This window comes from Notolabrus celidotus, chromosome 2, assembly GCF_009762535.1.
Source record: "Notolabrus celidotus isolate fNotCel1 chromosome 2, fNotCel1.pri, whole genome shotgun sequence".
Taxonomy (NCBI): domain Eukaryota; kingdom Metazoa; phylum Chordata; class Actinopteri; order Labriformes; family Labridae; genus Notolabrus; species Notolabrus celidotus.
Window position 1 is genome coordinate 33,118,932 of NC_048273.1, and position 15,527 is coordinate 33,134,458.

The window sequence follows — 15,527 nt, forward strand, 5'->3', positions numbered from 1 at the left end:
TGCTGATTTAAATAGAGGTCTTCACGTGATAACATGGATGCAACTTGTCCCTGATTATTTTAACTTTTTGTCTCACAGATAGCCTTTTATGACAGAATATGACTTTACATTTGTTTTTTTAAATCAAGGCTTTATCTTAGTTTTTTTATTTATTTCCTTACAGGCATTTGGTCTGGATGCTATCTTACAATCTATACCCTTCTAAAACCAGAAACCTCGTATTAGATACACCTGATGAGTTCTGCTATCAATCATAGAGTCAGCTGCTGCATGTAGAAGCATTTCACACATGCAGTCAGAGTATATTATGCTGCATCTTATGTCCTTTGACTGCACAAGCAGTCCCCTTGATGCAGATAACACAAACATGTGTCTGGTTGCATTTACATGGTGTCAAGGACGGTTGGATGCTTGGACCATTACGGAGCTGCCGTTGTAGCTATTTACAAGGTAAATTTCCTTGATGGTAATCCAAATCTTATGTCTGAGGCTGTGAAACAACATGTCAGAAACGATGGCATCTAGATTCCCTTTAAGGCTAGCTGACATAATGAAGAACCTGCTCTATGTGACTGGATTTAAAAAAAAGAGACTTTCAACAGTATTTACTCTTACCAGCCGGAGCTGCCAAAGGCAAAGCAGGAAAGCACGAAATTATGACTGGAAGGAACAAAAATATGAATAATTCTGTCCAAATCAATAGGCCAGATTTAGTTTTGGCATTGTGTTACAGAAAACATGAATCACTTCCTTTCTCTCTCTCTCGTCTTAAAAACTGCCTCCTTCCTTAAGTCTCCATCCATGTCTCTCATTCTTCATCCCTGTCTGCTGGCCTGAGCTTAGCAAAGTGTCTAATAGTAAGATGTCACTTATTCATGGGGATGTGGAGGAAGGAGCCTCCTGCAGTGCTTATTAGCTGTAATGCATTCCTCTCCTCTGCTTTGATCACTGTGGGAGACCATGTGATGCTTCCTGCCATCTCATTTGTTTCATGTCTTGGATTTTCTACTGCCTGCCTTCATAGTTACTCTTTCATTCATTCTGAGAATTAAGCTCATGCACAATTATTCTGACACAAGGCTGGCCTGACTGAGCCAAGTCTCGGGGCTACATGTTGTATACTATGTCTGAAAATTGTGTTTTGTTATGCTTTATGTTACATGGTATTTAGGTCGATGGGCTTGTTTTTTGAGTGGCTAAGCTGTAGAGTAAGAAATGTTGGTGGGTGTTCTGTCTATCTGCCAGTAAACTAAAGCAGGGTTGAAGTAGTCATATTTGAAATAGAACTTGTAGAGTTAGATACATTTGCATTTAGTCCCATCTGAAATCAAATAATTCCAAATGAATGTCTCAAAGTACCAACAGGAAAATGCCAGTGTGGACACAGTAAAGGGTTAATTCTCTGTGAAAGTAAGTATGAAAAAAAGGAACAGTTCTAGGTTGAAGTACAGTACATACTGTGCTGCCATCTCAGGGGACCTCTGGTGTCTCAGCTACAGTGCAAAAACCTCTTGGGTAAACCTCACTGTCACAGTAGTTAATTTCTTAAAACAGACATCAAAACTGGCACACGCCATGACTCACTGAGTGAAGTACTGCATCCAAGTTGTCTTTATGACTTCTTCTTAAAGAGTATAATTTTAAACAATGACTTAGACTCCAAAATTACATTTCTTGACCAATACCAGCTTTTAAATTCATATATAACACTTTAGACAGCCATTACTATCCCCATTGGATACTATAAATTGAATGTCAAGTAACTGCTGAATACTTTTTTCATCAATTACGAACAAGAAACAGTTCATCCTGAGTGGAAAAAGATCTATACTCTTTACTGTATTAAGAATGTGTGTTTAAAACCAGATATAAAGAAGGTGCTGGATGATATTTTATTTTCTCTAGTCTTTTTGAATCTGTATTAATGCAATGGACATCTGATGCCTATAGATTGCCATTCAGAAGGTGCTGACTAAAGGCTGATTTATACTTCTGCGTCGAACTGACGGCGTAGCCTACGCCGTAGGTCTGCGTAGCTCCCGTACCTACGCAGAGGCCTACGCACGTAGCTGACGTGCACCTCCTCCAAAATGTAACTCCGCGTAGAGCCGACGCGGACCGCAAGCCCTGTGATTGGTCCGCTCGGCGGCTTTGTCTTTCCCGCATTCACAGCACTTCCGGGATCCCGGACATCGGCCACACATCGGCCGTTTATTTCATGTCCTCCTCTCTATTCTTCATGTAATCATGTCTGTACGATAAACAGCAACATGTATCAGCTATAGATTAACATAACACGCTCTGAATCGATGTGGAAAAGTAAACAGAGATCGTAGCGGGCCGGAAGTAGGTGACCGGCTATCAGAGAGAGCACACTGCCCTCAGGCGTTTCGGCGGAGAATTACTGCGCGACACGGACACACCGACGCAGAAGTATGTGGGGCTCATGTCCGCGTCAGCCCCTGCTGCGTAGGGGCGACGCAGAAGTATAAATCAGCCTTAAGACTCGTGACTTCAGAAACAATGGTGTCAAGAGATGACCCCATGGTAGCAGAAATAATGAGGTACTTATATAGGATTGCAGGGCAGAAAACTGGGCCCATTGATATTGGCTCAATGGGAGGTGCATCCTAGAAGGGCTAGGGACTGGCTGCAAAATCCGAGGAAACCAATGAACGCATTAAAGCCCATATAAAAATACCAATTTACAACCGGCTACAAGGAACACTTTGGTTTCTGAACCTCATTTTGTTATTTCTAATATCTGTACTGGATTTTTTTTTCTTCTAAATAACTCCTCTGTTTTGGCCCACCTCTTTGCTGCTAACATATTGCACCATTTTCACTATCCAAGACATGCATTAAACTTCAGGTTGGTGCAGTCAACAACAGAACAGATCCTTGTGTAGGTTTGAAGTAGACACTCAAAGCTATGGGAAGTTCAATGACTCTGCTTGCTGTACAGGAGCCTACATTTGTTAGCAGAGCTGTCCATCAAGCATGTTTTTTTAAATCAAATAATCAATTTAAAGTAAACTTCTCAGAAAAATGTAGCAAGCTAGGTTAATGCAATATTTCAAAAGAAGCTTGAGCATACAAGCTATTTTATTTTACATTAAAACACTTTGAGTCAAAGTCCATGCTGTGTTTGTGTATTATTTTTGACCACTCTGTATTTGTGGTATATTAAGCTACTTTTTTATACATAAAATAACTTTAGCTAACTACAGAACCACAGCCTAATGGAATACCAACACTCCAGTCAGCCAATAGGGGGGAGCTTGACAGTTATTGAACTCGTATTTATCTACTTTGTCTATTATCATACCTGTCATCAGACCCTGTCATCCTAACTGGGTATATTAAATATATTTATTTAGTTTTCTCAATCAGCTTTAAAACATTGAGAAAAAAATATAACTTGATTCATATTCCAAAACACTTTTGTGTTTTTTGACATTCAATGAGACAAAAAGTGCGAGACAGTACAACACAAGGGTATACTGGGGATAATACTTGGTTGAAGTTCTTCGAGACGTTCCACCCCTCCCCCTGAAAGCTTCTTTACTGAAGAAGCTTTTTTGCCACCATCAGAGTCTCCAGACTCGGCATCTCCATGAAACCATATCTGGATGTTGTGGCGGCTGTTTTATTCTCTTCCAGGATCTCCTTTATGGATTTCATAGACTGGAGGAGACTGGAGTCTCTCTTTGTCCAGTTCCTCCTGTGCCTGGGTCAGATATGCCTTCATCCTGGAGTTGACCTGCTTGTGTTCGCCTGATAGACGGGCTTGATCCTCCTCCCACTGGCGTTTCCTTCTCCTCTGGTTCTCAAGGTCCTGGCTTGCCTGAGTCAGTGCAGCTTTCAGCATGACAGTTTCTTCTGTCTGCTGTATCAGGCGTGTCTCTGCCTTCAAACGCTTATTCATCTCTGCTGCAAGAGCATCTTCCAGTTTTGAAGCTTTGACAACGGCTTCTCTTTCTGTCCCACCTTTTTTCGACAGATCAACTAGCAGGACTCCTAACTTGTGGTTGTCCTCTGCTCTCTGAGTATCCAGCAGTTTAATTTGAAAAAACTGCTGGAGCCACCTTCTCCTCCTCCAGCTGATCGGCCTTCTCTTTCTGGCTCATGATCCTTTGGACCGGCCCCTTGTTGGCTTTCTCCAAGTAAATCTCCAGCTGGTTGGTAACCTGTTGTTTTACTGGAGACACTGCACGCTGTGATGCAGATTCTACATCCGTCTCTTGTTCACTTGTTGCTCTTGTCTGTGGCTCCTCTGATGATGTAAGAGATAAACCTACAAATATAGCTTTGACTTTTACATAATTATATATTCACTGTAAATTTTTACTTTGACGAAGCAATCTCCTTTTGCCATGTTGCCGTATAGCTTAGCTGGCTACATTTCTGTGGGAGGTGGGTTTATTGCAGGGATGCTTCATGTACTCCAAACAACACATAGCTTACCTCACTACATTTTAAATGCAGTTTCCACCATAAAAGACTAAGTAATGGTGCTGATATCAGGCAGTGTTTACCAATAAATATAGAAGAAGCACGCATTAACTTCCCTGACACTACTCTTAATAATCACTTTAAGTAGTAATTACATGTGAGATGCTTGTCAAGACTGGATTTATTTGGAGTGGGAGAGGATGAGGGTGAAAAACAAAAGTCCGACATCAAAGACGATTGTTCTCAAGCATCTTATAATGAATGGTTTGGAAATAGGTCTGGAGTGAGTGTTAATGAAGAGCTTTGAATCCCATTGTGGAACCATGTTGCTTTGTCTTCATCCGTCTTGTTTTGTTGGCCCCTTGATGTTGATGCTCTAATAAATGTGCTCTATTGGGGGCTAAAGCTGAGATATTTACTGTTTCTTTCAATTTAGTTATTTTTTTGAAAATCTAAGCAGAGGGATAAAATAAAATATGTTTTTCATGCATATATATACATATATATATGTATATATATGTATATATATATATCATTGATGATGAACAAAATACTGCTTTGTTTCTTAACCACACAAGGGTGTGAAAAATAATGAGCACTCAATAACAATAATGAACAAAAGGAGGCGTGAGCTGAATAAATAGACCTAACACGGTGAGACTAAAGGGAAAATAAAGCAGTTCGGTGAAAAACAAATAACCCAGAAGAGGTTAGCAAAGCAAAATCCACACCCCCATGACACCGGAGCACTCTGATCCTCCTCTAACTCATCTCCATGAATTACCTCCTTCAACAGTCGAGGTAATTGAAACAGAGAGCTCTTACATACTGCCATTTCAAGCCAGGATATTTAGGCCCCTGTTATATGTAACACACAGAGGTGTCATGATGTGTGGCAAAGTAGTCCCGCCTCTCATCTTCCCTCAGAGGTAGTAACAGAGGTGCTATGAGGGGAATAAGGTGGTGATGTGTGGCGTAAGAGCCAGCAGGATGAAAAAGGTCTATATCTACATTCATGTCTCTCTCTCTCTCTGTGTGTGTGTGTGTGTGTGTGTGTGTGTGTGTGTGTGTGTGTGTGTGTGTGTGCGTGTGCGTGTGCGTGTGGGTGTGTGTGTGTGTGTGTGTGGTTTTCCTGCTGTTTACAAGCCGTGCCTCTTGTGCTTCCACAACCCCATTATGAAATGTATAATCACACACTGAGACACCAATAGTGGGCTGTTTAGGGGGGAAATGTGTACAAAGGCGTCATGATGGATGAACTCTCCCAGCACTGTGTGAGAGGCCAAAGAAAAACATCAGAACAAATAATGTGTTGTGTCATCAGTCAATGTCAAATAAGTGTTGTTGATCAAGACAACAAATTGAAGTCAAACTTGTGTTTATTGTTTGGTGGTTCATTTCAAACAAAATGCAGATGAACATGTGTGAGTAGGACAGCATGCTGGTGCAGTGGTTGGCACTGCTGTCTTTCAACAAGAAGTTTCCTGGTTAGAACCTCTGAAGGATTATTTCAAGTAGGGTTTGTTGTGCATGTATCTCTCTGAACAGTTGGGTTTTATCTTATGTCCCACAGTCCAAAGACATGCCTGTTAGGTCAATTGGTAACTCCAACGACCAAATTCCGGATCTAGTTTTTATTACAAACTGGACTCCTACTGGATCCGCTCTGTTGCATTCCCACTGGGTCTCTGATCTGGCACACCAGAACCCTCCAGATCAGATACACAAGACTTCTATTTCTGCCAGATGCCTGATGCATTAATCTCAACAGAGAAGATCGCGCAGGACAGGAAGTCAGGCGCCTAAACGAAATTAAAACATCCCGTTAATTTTTAGGTAAAACACTGTGATATCACCAGATCGTATTTCACTTAACTACAAAAAAAAAAAGCCATCATGATGAGTGGAGCCAGGCTTGGAGTCAACAGGTCACAGGTTTTCAGAAGCCAACATGGATGAGCAGATTTTATTTGTATTTATTTAACCTTTATTGTACCAGGTAAGTCAGTTGAGAACCAATTCTCATTTAAAATAATGACCTGGGTGAAAAGGCAACACAGGTGGCATGATAAATAAAAATACCAGAGAGGACATACAGAGAAACCTAGAGATGGAACAATACAATACAAAGATATGACAGGAGTGAACAACTTAAGAGCAAGTGCAGTGATGTTGAGTTATGGGATGTAATAAGTTTTTGAAAGTGGCGAGTGGAACGAGAGAGGTTAGCTTTAGGGATTGTTGCAGGTGATTCCAATCATTTGCAGCAGAAAACTGGAAGGTGAGACCAAAGGAGGTCCGGGCTTTGGGTGTGATGAGGTAAATAAAGCTACTTGAGCGCAGGCTACGGTTTGTGCTGTGAATTTTGATTAGTGACTGTTTTTATAACGGGGTTTTACCAATGAGGGATTAGTAAATGAATATAAACCAGTGTGTTTGTTTGCGAGAGCGGAGTGAAGGCCAGTTCAGCTGAGAGTACAGGTGACAGTGGTGAGTGGTGAATGGGGCTCCAGTGACAAAACGGATAGCTGCATGGTAAATGACATACTTTGTGAAGGAGAGTGTTAGAAGCAGACCTGTAGGCTATGTCACCGTAGTCCAAAATAGGGAGAACTGTCATCTTAACCAGAAGCTGTATTTAGCAGAGTGTGTTAAGGAGGATTTGTTGCGAAAGAGAAAACCAATACAGGATTTGTATTGACCTTAGTGAGCAGTGTGTTTATGAGTGTTTCAAAAGAAAGTTTGCTGCCAGATTCCTAGATATTTGTAGCTGTCAACTTACTCAATCACTGAACCATCCAAGGAGGAGATTTTGAGGGAACGGTTGACCAATGGTAGTTTTCTGTTAAAAAAAACATGCATTTAGTTTTATAAGAGTTTAAAACTAAATGGAGCCTCATGAAAGCATGATGGACGCTATGGAAACTGGCCTGTAATGAGGTAATGAGGACAGTGCTGAAGTCAGGGAGGAACTATATGTGTAAATAATGGTATCATCAGCATATAGATGGACATGAGAATCACCTGCTACAAGGGCAATGTCATTAACCTAAATATTGAAAAGCGTAGGACCCAAAATACCCCCTTTTGGGACACCTATAGAAAGGGGCAGGGGATCTGAAAGGAGCCCCTCCACCCTTCTGACTGAAGACGATCCGAGCAGTAATTCTCAAACCAGGCAAGACAGCTCTCAGAAAGTCCTATGTTTGTAAGCCTGTCTAGCAGTGTGCCGTGGTCCACAGAGTCGAAAGCCTTGGCCAAATCAACAAATGCAGCTGCACAATACTCTTTTCTACCAATGGCACATATGATGTCATTGATGACTTTAAGTGAAACGGTGAGTCTCCAGATGGCGCATTTGCTGTTTGTCGACCTGGGATGAGTCTGAAAATCATTCATTCAGTAATTATCGCAGGAAAACCTTGGTCACATGACTCAAGTTGTCCTGCTCTGTGCTGCATTCTGAAAGGGGAACTGGTGGGTGTTGACGGACGAAAGAGCACAGATCCAGACTGCAGCGGATTGGAGGTGGACCAGACACAGATCTGGTGGAAGTCCCGGGTAAATTGTCCATAGATGTGATTGAGTGAGTGATAGTTTGTTTTTCTCTGTGTTATCCCTGTGATTGACTGGCGGCCAGTCCATGGTGTTCCTCACCTTTGTCCCAATGGCAGCTTGGATTGGCCTCAGCCTTTCTGAAGCCCTGAATGGGATAAGCTGTAGATAATTGATGGGTAGGAGTCATTTTAAGGTGGAGAGCATAGGTACTGTTTTCATTCCCCTTTGTGATCCATGGCCATCGCTCCATACATGCCCAGTATGAGATGGACCTGTGTATAAAGCATGACGCTGCTCACATTGAGAACTGCCACAGAAACACACTACTGCAATACAGGTATTTCAAAAAGAGGCAGTGAGAAGGAAGGTTTTGCACTGAGGGCATTCAGAGGATTTTATATCACTGTATCCAATGAGCTGTTAAAGAGGTGAGAACTAGCTAGCTGGCTTTTTGAGCCTATTAGTTCAGTGACTAAAAAGACACAGTTAGAAATGCACTGTTCTGTCTTAATAGTCAGAAAACCAGCCATCTGTTTCATGACACTTTTTTGCACTTGAAATTAAGTCAATTAGACAAACAGTCATAGGAAGCTGTGACAGCTCTTTCTGTTTTGAACTCTCCAGCTCTCACTTCCCCTGAATGTCAGCAGTGTCAGATCGGCAAATAAATGTTGTTGGATTTCAATTTGCATCCTTGACTATTGAACCCAACAAAAAAAATAACTTGCAAATACTCTGATTATGCAAATCTTTTGATTTTGATGCAAATTGTGGCTTGAATGCTAGTCTTGGCTTTCATGCTGTGCAGTCATCAGGGCACCAGAGTTGGATTGGTAAGACACAGTTGAATGTCAGCTTGGTAGAATCATACTCTCAAAGATTTGGTACAAAAATATGAAGTTAGGAAAACAGAAATATCAGCCAATGCATGTAATATAGCTCCTTGTAATGATCCTCTCGGATTTCCACAGTGGATTCTAAGTAGTATGTAATAGTTACTGTATTAAAAAAAATATAAGAAAAAGTTTTTTTCCTGTAAATATGTCTGAAAAAATGGGCTTATATTATATTTTGGGATTTAGCAATTAAGTAAGGTTAGCAGGTTGTGATGGGAAAAATAATCCCAACAGGGTGAGACAAGACCCCGACGTGAAGCGGATTGATCTGATATGACGTGTGATAAGTTTGCCACTGATGTTGCTAGTGCTAGTGAATGTTAATAACCGCTGTCAAGGGGTTGTCAATGGGTTTTGACCAATCAGAATCAACCCTCTTACACAACCGGAAGATCAGTAAGAAAGCCGGGTAGTAAATGCCAATATTCATTACATTATATGAGTAATGAATACCCTTCATACATCAACAAGCTTCAACATTTTTTAAATATCAATAGCCTTCCAAACTATGTACAATTCAAAACCATGATCACAAACCACTGTGTATCATTCTGCAGCTGTTTTAAGTGAAGGTTTTGCTTTATCATGTGTTTAATGGGATTTGCTCCATTTTTATCATTGCTTTTGCATTTGTGCAACTTCCTCTGTTTTTACATTGCATTTTATATTTTGTTGTGTAATGGTGTTTGACTTGTGTGTCACTCGACGTCATTGTAAATGAGGGCAACCTCAGTGAATATTCGAGTTTAAATAAAGGTTATGATAGGGTGCTGGTTTGGCCTCGTGGGTAGGTCACTCAGCCCCATGTAAGGGGGCTGTGGTCCACAAGCAGGCAACCCAGGTTCAGTTCCAATCTGCAGCCCCTTTTCTGCATGTTACCCCCCACTCCTTCTCCCAGTCTTCTGCTCTACCCCGTGTCCTGTCCTCTCCAATAAAGGCTTTAAAAGACCAAAAGTATAACTTAAAAAGAGTACACCCTACATGACTGAGGCCAACCGTCATCCACAGCTACAGTAGACATTGTGACCAGAGCAAAGTAGCACAAAAGTGTGTCAAGTTATCCAACAACCGAGGTGGAGTTATGATGCCTTTTTCAAGGGAACTGTATGAATGCAGCAAAGGCATTAAACAACTATCAAACAGTCATTTCTGAAAGTGGCCAGCACAATGAGATCTTCTTAAAATGTATGTGTGAGTAGCTGTGTGGGTGTGCCCATCACCAGCACAGTTAACCTTACAACAGCTGTCAGGTTCTTTTTTAAAATTTGAGGGTATTGAATACAGATAGTGCTTCATCTTGACATGTGACTGGTTTAAGATCCGTTCAAATATGACAATACAATTGGAAATGGTGTTGGTTTTATGTCAAAGGTGTTATAATTATAGAGCTCATTTTATTGAGTTTGTTTTCAATTAAAATACTTTTCTTTATAAAACCAGATTTGGTCTTCAATGAGTCTTTATCTAAAATAATAAAAATGCAGTCATGAAAAGGGAGATTGTCGTATTCGGTTCAGTGCAGTACTTTTCAAATAGTTTGTTCCTCGAATGCTTAAAATGTGTTTGCTATCATGTCCTTTGGCACTTTGTCACTCTTCACTCCTCTCCCACACATGCTCTATTCCTCCTGTTGACCTTTTCTTGCCCTAACGTTGCATCTCCCAGCCCCTCCAGCCTTCCATGTTGTGTCATCTCTTCTGTCTGTCCTTCCCCTCTGCTTGTGTTCTCTTAACCTATTCCTCTCATGTCACATCATCTGCTCCTCTCTTCTTCATTTATTACCTCTCCTCTTCTTTAACTTTTCATGTTTTTCTCGAAACGTGTCGCACTGTCTCCTGCCCTGCCTGTCTGTATTTATTTTGGGATGATTCTCCCTCCTCAATTTTCTCAGCCCCCAACTCCCAGCCCCCTTGTCCTGTCTCCCGTGTTGTTCATGGATTATTAATCATCATGTGGAGTTGGAGTGCCGCTGTGACACTCTCTAGACCCACCAGAGAAAGCTATTGACAAGACGTTTGGTTCAAAGAAAGCACAAGGGACCCTGTCAAGGGTTGCTGAGCTTGTCCTCACAGCAAAGGTTAGAGTATAGATTATTCACAAACTTGGACAAAGTATGGTTCAGCTGCAAGAAAAGCTGAAAAATAACAATATGCTTAAGTTAATGGGGTATACAAGATGTAAATGGCTAAGGAAATTAGATATTAAAAACTAAGTATGCCTACCTCTGCAAAGAGTTATGACTGTCCCTGTTATAATGGAAATAATGTAATCTAAGTACATTGTTTACTTTAACGGGCAAAAAAGGCAACACAAGACTTTATTTGTCAAGTCAGCAATTTATCTCTTCTTTAATATACTTGTGGTTTTACACCAAATTTACTTGGATGTACAGCATGATATTAGTCTTGTGAAGTAGGATATACTCTTTATAAAATACAGGTGTTGTGTGGCGAAGGGACATCATGAGAAATCACAGCAAGCACTACGGCAACAGCTACACCATGTCATACACTGCACAGTTTATTTAACAGCAGGTAACTTTATTGTCAACTAAAGTAGGTAGACACAACTATTAACCACACTTAAACCAATAATAAATTCCTTAAGCCCAAACTTAACCTGCCAATATATCAATAAACAAATTAATTCAAACAAATAGAATTAAAGATATCAATGCATTTTACACCAAAGGAAAAGAACCAGGGCTGCACGGTGGTGTGGTTGGTAGTCCTGTTGCCTCACAGCTAGAAGGTTCCTGGTTTGAGTCCCTGGTCGGGCAGGTGCCTTTCTGTGTGGAGTTTGCATGTTCTCCCCATGCTTGCATGGGTTCTCTCCTGGTACTCCGGCTTCCTCCCACAGTCAGCCAAGAACATGCTCTCCAGGTTAATTGATCACTCTAAATTGCCCGTATGTGTGAGTGTGTGTGTAAATGGTTGTCCGTCTCTCCGTGTTAGCCCTGTGATAGGTTGGCGACCTGTCCAGGGTGTACCCATCTTCCGCCCAATGTCAGCTGGGATAGGCTCCAGCCCCCCACGACCCCAAATGGGATAAGCGGTCAAGATGATGGATGGATGGATGGATGGATGGATGGATGGAAATATGACTCCAGTTTACTATCACTTCATCACTTTAAGCTGCAAGGGAGTCAGAGATGCCATTTTTACTTCACACTTTACTTTACATATTTATTAGGGATGTAAACTTCAAGTATTTTCCGTGATCAATCTTTGGAAATGTTAACGATCAATTATTACTATTACAATATTGAATAGATACAGATCGTATTGAGGCGTACAGTGTTAAACACGCTGAATATCAAAGTGTGGAGTGGGCTCATAATGGCTCATAATAGTAGGCTCATAATGGACATACAGTCAAAATAAATAAAAAACGTTGATTGAGAAAGCGTGTCCAAACATTTGACTGGTAGTGTATGTAGGTACGTAAAGACATCTCATTTGACATGCTTGTTTACCAATTTTCAGGCTCCAGGCCGCATGATTCCCTTTGCCTTCTTTGCTTCATAGGCCTTATGAGCCACGTCAGACTACAAGTTTATGATTCTAAAGTCAGCCTCAGGATCTGCACTTAACCTCCTGTTACAAATTCTCACACTGAAAATACGATGGACTAAAACTGATATGCCTTAAAAATTTCAAACAGTTTTCAGGGGAGTTTGCTTTTTTCTACCCCTTTTTTTTCAGCAATGTTAAAAGGAAAGTTCCCTTTTTGAAGTGGGCTGTATGAGGTACTTGTCAATTGTAAGAGATTATTAAATGCATAAGTGAATGCTATAATTATTTCCAGTGCTTTACTTTGCTGTCCGAAAGCCTTTTTTTGTCTTTTGCTCTGTTTTGCAGACGCAACATATGTGTTCCTCTGCACGCCTAACAAAGTGTTTACCTACTATTTTTTATTTTACACATACAGCATTCTCCCCATCCATCACAGCCTATATGCTTTTGTATTTATCATTATTTCTGATTTCCTGACAAGTATACTATTGTCTGAAAGAGTGGTAGAGATAAAGGATAGGTCTGCATTCATATTTACAAAACTTACCAAACATATAATTCAAGGATACACTTTAAATTTCATTCAAAACCCTAAAACAACCGAAAGGTCTCTTAAGGTTTTCAAGGGAACAAACAGCTGTTTATATTAACAAAGGCACTATATGAGGGACACTATGAATGTGTGTGATTAAATATAGCTTAGGAAACAGAAGGAGACCCACAATGGGGCCCTGTGGGACTCCATCAATTGCATCTGTAATGAGTGAATAGAAATTACCCAAAGTAGCATATTACAGCAGTTATAATCAGTAACAATAAGTGCTGTCTCTTTTACTCTGACTGATCATGTTTCTCAATACTTTCTGCCAGGATTTCCTCTGATTCTTTTCCTGTTTGTGTTTCTCTCTAGCTGACGTGTCAAGAGAGGCTGGAGGAAAACTGACATCTCTTTTGGTTCAGCCCATCTCTGCTTTCCTGGCAAAGACATTACTGTCCTCTCCATCAACGGGGCAGGGAGACTCCTGCATTCCTCTGGCCATGCCTCCTAACACAGGTAGATACCTACTGTGTTGAATAGTACAAAACAGTTGTTGTTACTCATGACATCAGCTACCTTAGTGAAGGTTAGAAGGGTAAGACTGACTAAAATATTATTTTCAGTTTATTATTGATATATTTTTTACCTTTGTCAAGCTAGTGTGAGGTAAAGAGATGGCTCTTTAGCCTCTTTGCTATGAGCTACAGGGTGCCAGCCTGTCAATCAAGTCAGCCATACCCTTATTTAGGGCATGGCTTAATCCCGTACAGTGTGTGCAGATTGTGAAAGAGCTTTTCAGACCAAACCTATATTTTGAACCAGGCTTTAAACATGTTTATTTTTGCTGTTGAGATTTAAGAGTTGTCTTTGTTAAATGGGTGTGTATGTCTGGTGTTTCTGCAGCCAGCCTCAAGTGGACGCTTGATGAACTGCAGTTTTTAACATTTCTGCATTGGCTTCATATTTTAAGACCTGAGCTTGGTGCTTGGTTGACATGAGAGCTACAAATGCTGACTTTTTAGTTGTTTTTTAACTTTCAGCTCATTTCTGGAACAATGAATTTAGTTGTTTGCATGTCTCTAAACTTTGGAAAGACTTTTGAGGATAACTGTTGTTTCTTTGCATTGGAAGAAGCCATTCAGCTCTATTATAGGTCTTTCTTTGTCAGATGCCGCCAGACTCTGGACAGAGGCAGACACTGATTTTGTTTGTATCAGGGTGTAGAGTTTGCTTCCAAAGAAAGAAAACACCCCATTAAACAAGAGTTGAGCAAGATAAGAGTCTTGATTATACTCTCATCTGTCCTACAGATGTCCTGCTGCATCCAATTACAAGCTTTGCAGGGAGCTGACTCAATCAGATTAAGTGCGGTATCAGGACATGTTGCTGTTATGTGTATTAAGATGCCTCTCTTATCTTTGATTCAGATAACAGACTAAACGATAAGATGATTAAACAATTGTCAGACAAATAAAAAGCAAGTACTTCTGTAATCTAACACTTCAGTCATTTTTCAAGTAAAAACTCCTCATATTCTCCCATACTGAACATTTGCTGCCTGTGGTGCGACAGATCACACTTCACCCGTACAGATCACCCCCCCATAGTTTGGGTTACATGAAGATTGATTGACATCCATCATCACAGTGTACAATAAATGTACTCACTATAAAACCCTGTCAGAGTCTCAGTGAAAAGGAAGCAGTGTTCAAGTAATAGTGATTAGGGAAAACAGTTCAGTTTGGGTTTTAAAGTTTTGAGTTATTCATGAACTTCCACACAGAGGCGGTTAATCAATATGCATATTGTGTCATATAGGGCTTTGGCTTTAGGACTCTTACTCTCACCATGTCTGCATATGACTTTAAAGTAATAGCTTGTGGTTGTTGTTAAAACAACAAGTGGCAAATTAATAATTAATTCATAAGTTTTAACTCAGACCTGCAGCTTTTGACATATTTCATAAAATCTGTGTTGATTTAAAATGTTCAAAACACACAAGTTAACAACACAAAGAAAGTTTGAATATTAGATTCCAGTTTTAGAGCATTTGTGCTGTATTTATTTGATTTATTTTTGTAAAACTTTGCTCTCTCTGAAGGATTGCCTTCACCACCGCCTACCTTTGCTGACATTTCAGTCTCACTGTCTGATGACTAATACGGCTCAGGACCTAAAGTCTCATGATGTTGTGGCTTAGTTGAGTCACAGATTTGACCTGACCTCCATAACTCCACTGTGGTTATTACATCACTGTAAGTGAAAGTACTATTCTACTGTTGAGAAGTATTACTCCTCACATGAGGAAATATTTCTTCTGGACTTTTGAATTACAAATTGAACATTGATTATTTAGGTGTAAATATCATCCTAGGACAATGACCCTTAGGTAAAAAAAAAGTACATTATACTCTCATGACAACCTACATCAAAGCTCTTTCAGTTTCAGTTTGTGTTGATTTTTGCTCACCCCTTGAGCAAAGATGCACACCTAATAGCTTTGCTGCTCTGGCTCTCTACATTGGAGTGGTATTGTCTGACTAAATATCTCCATCTAACATCCTT

General features: G+C 40.4%; 1 protein-coding gene across 2 annotated transcripts in view; it reads left to right on the forward strand.

Moving 5' to 3' along the window:
• Window positions 1-15,527, forward strand: part of LOC117826628 (inactive N-acetylated-alpha-linked acidic dipeptidase-like protein 2) — a 367,684-nt gene that overhangs the window by 141,611 nt on the left and 210,546 nt on the right. For both annotated transcript variants that reach the window (XR_004634076.1, XM_034702819.1), the window contains exon 7: window positions 13,335-13,478. Coding sequence is in view for 1 of the 2 variants with exons in the window: in XM_034702819.1 (XP_034558710.1) it covers window positions 13,335-13,478 (144 nt within the window). In the remaining variant the exon portion in view is untranslated. The remainder of the gene's footprint in view (window positions 1-13,334; window positions 13,479-15,527) is intronic.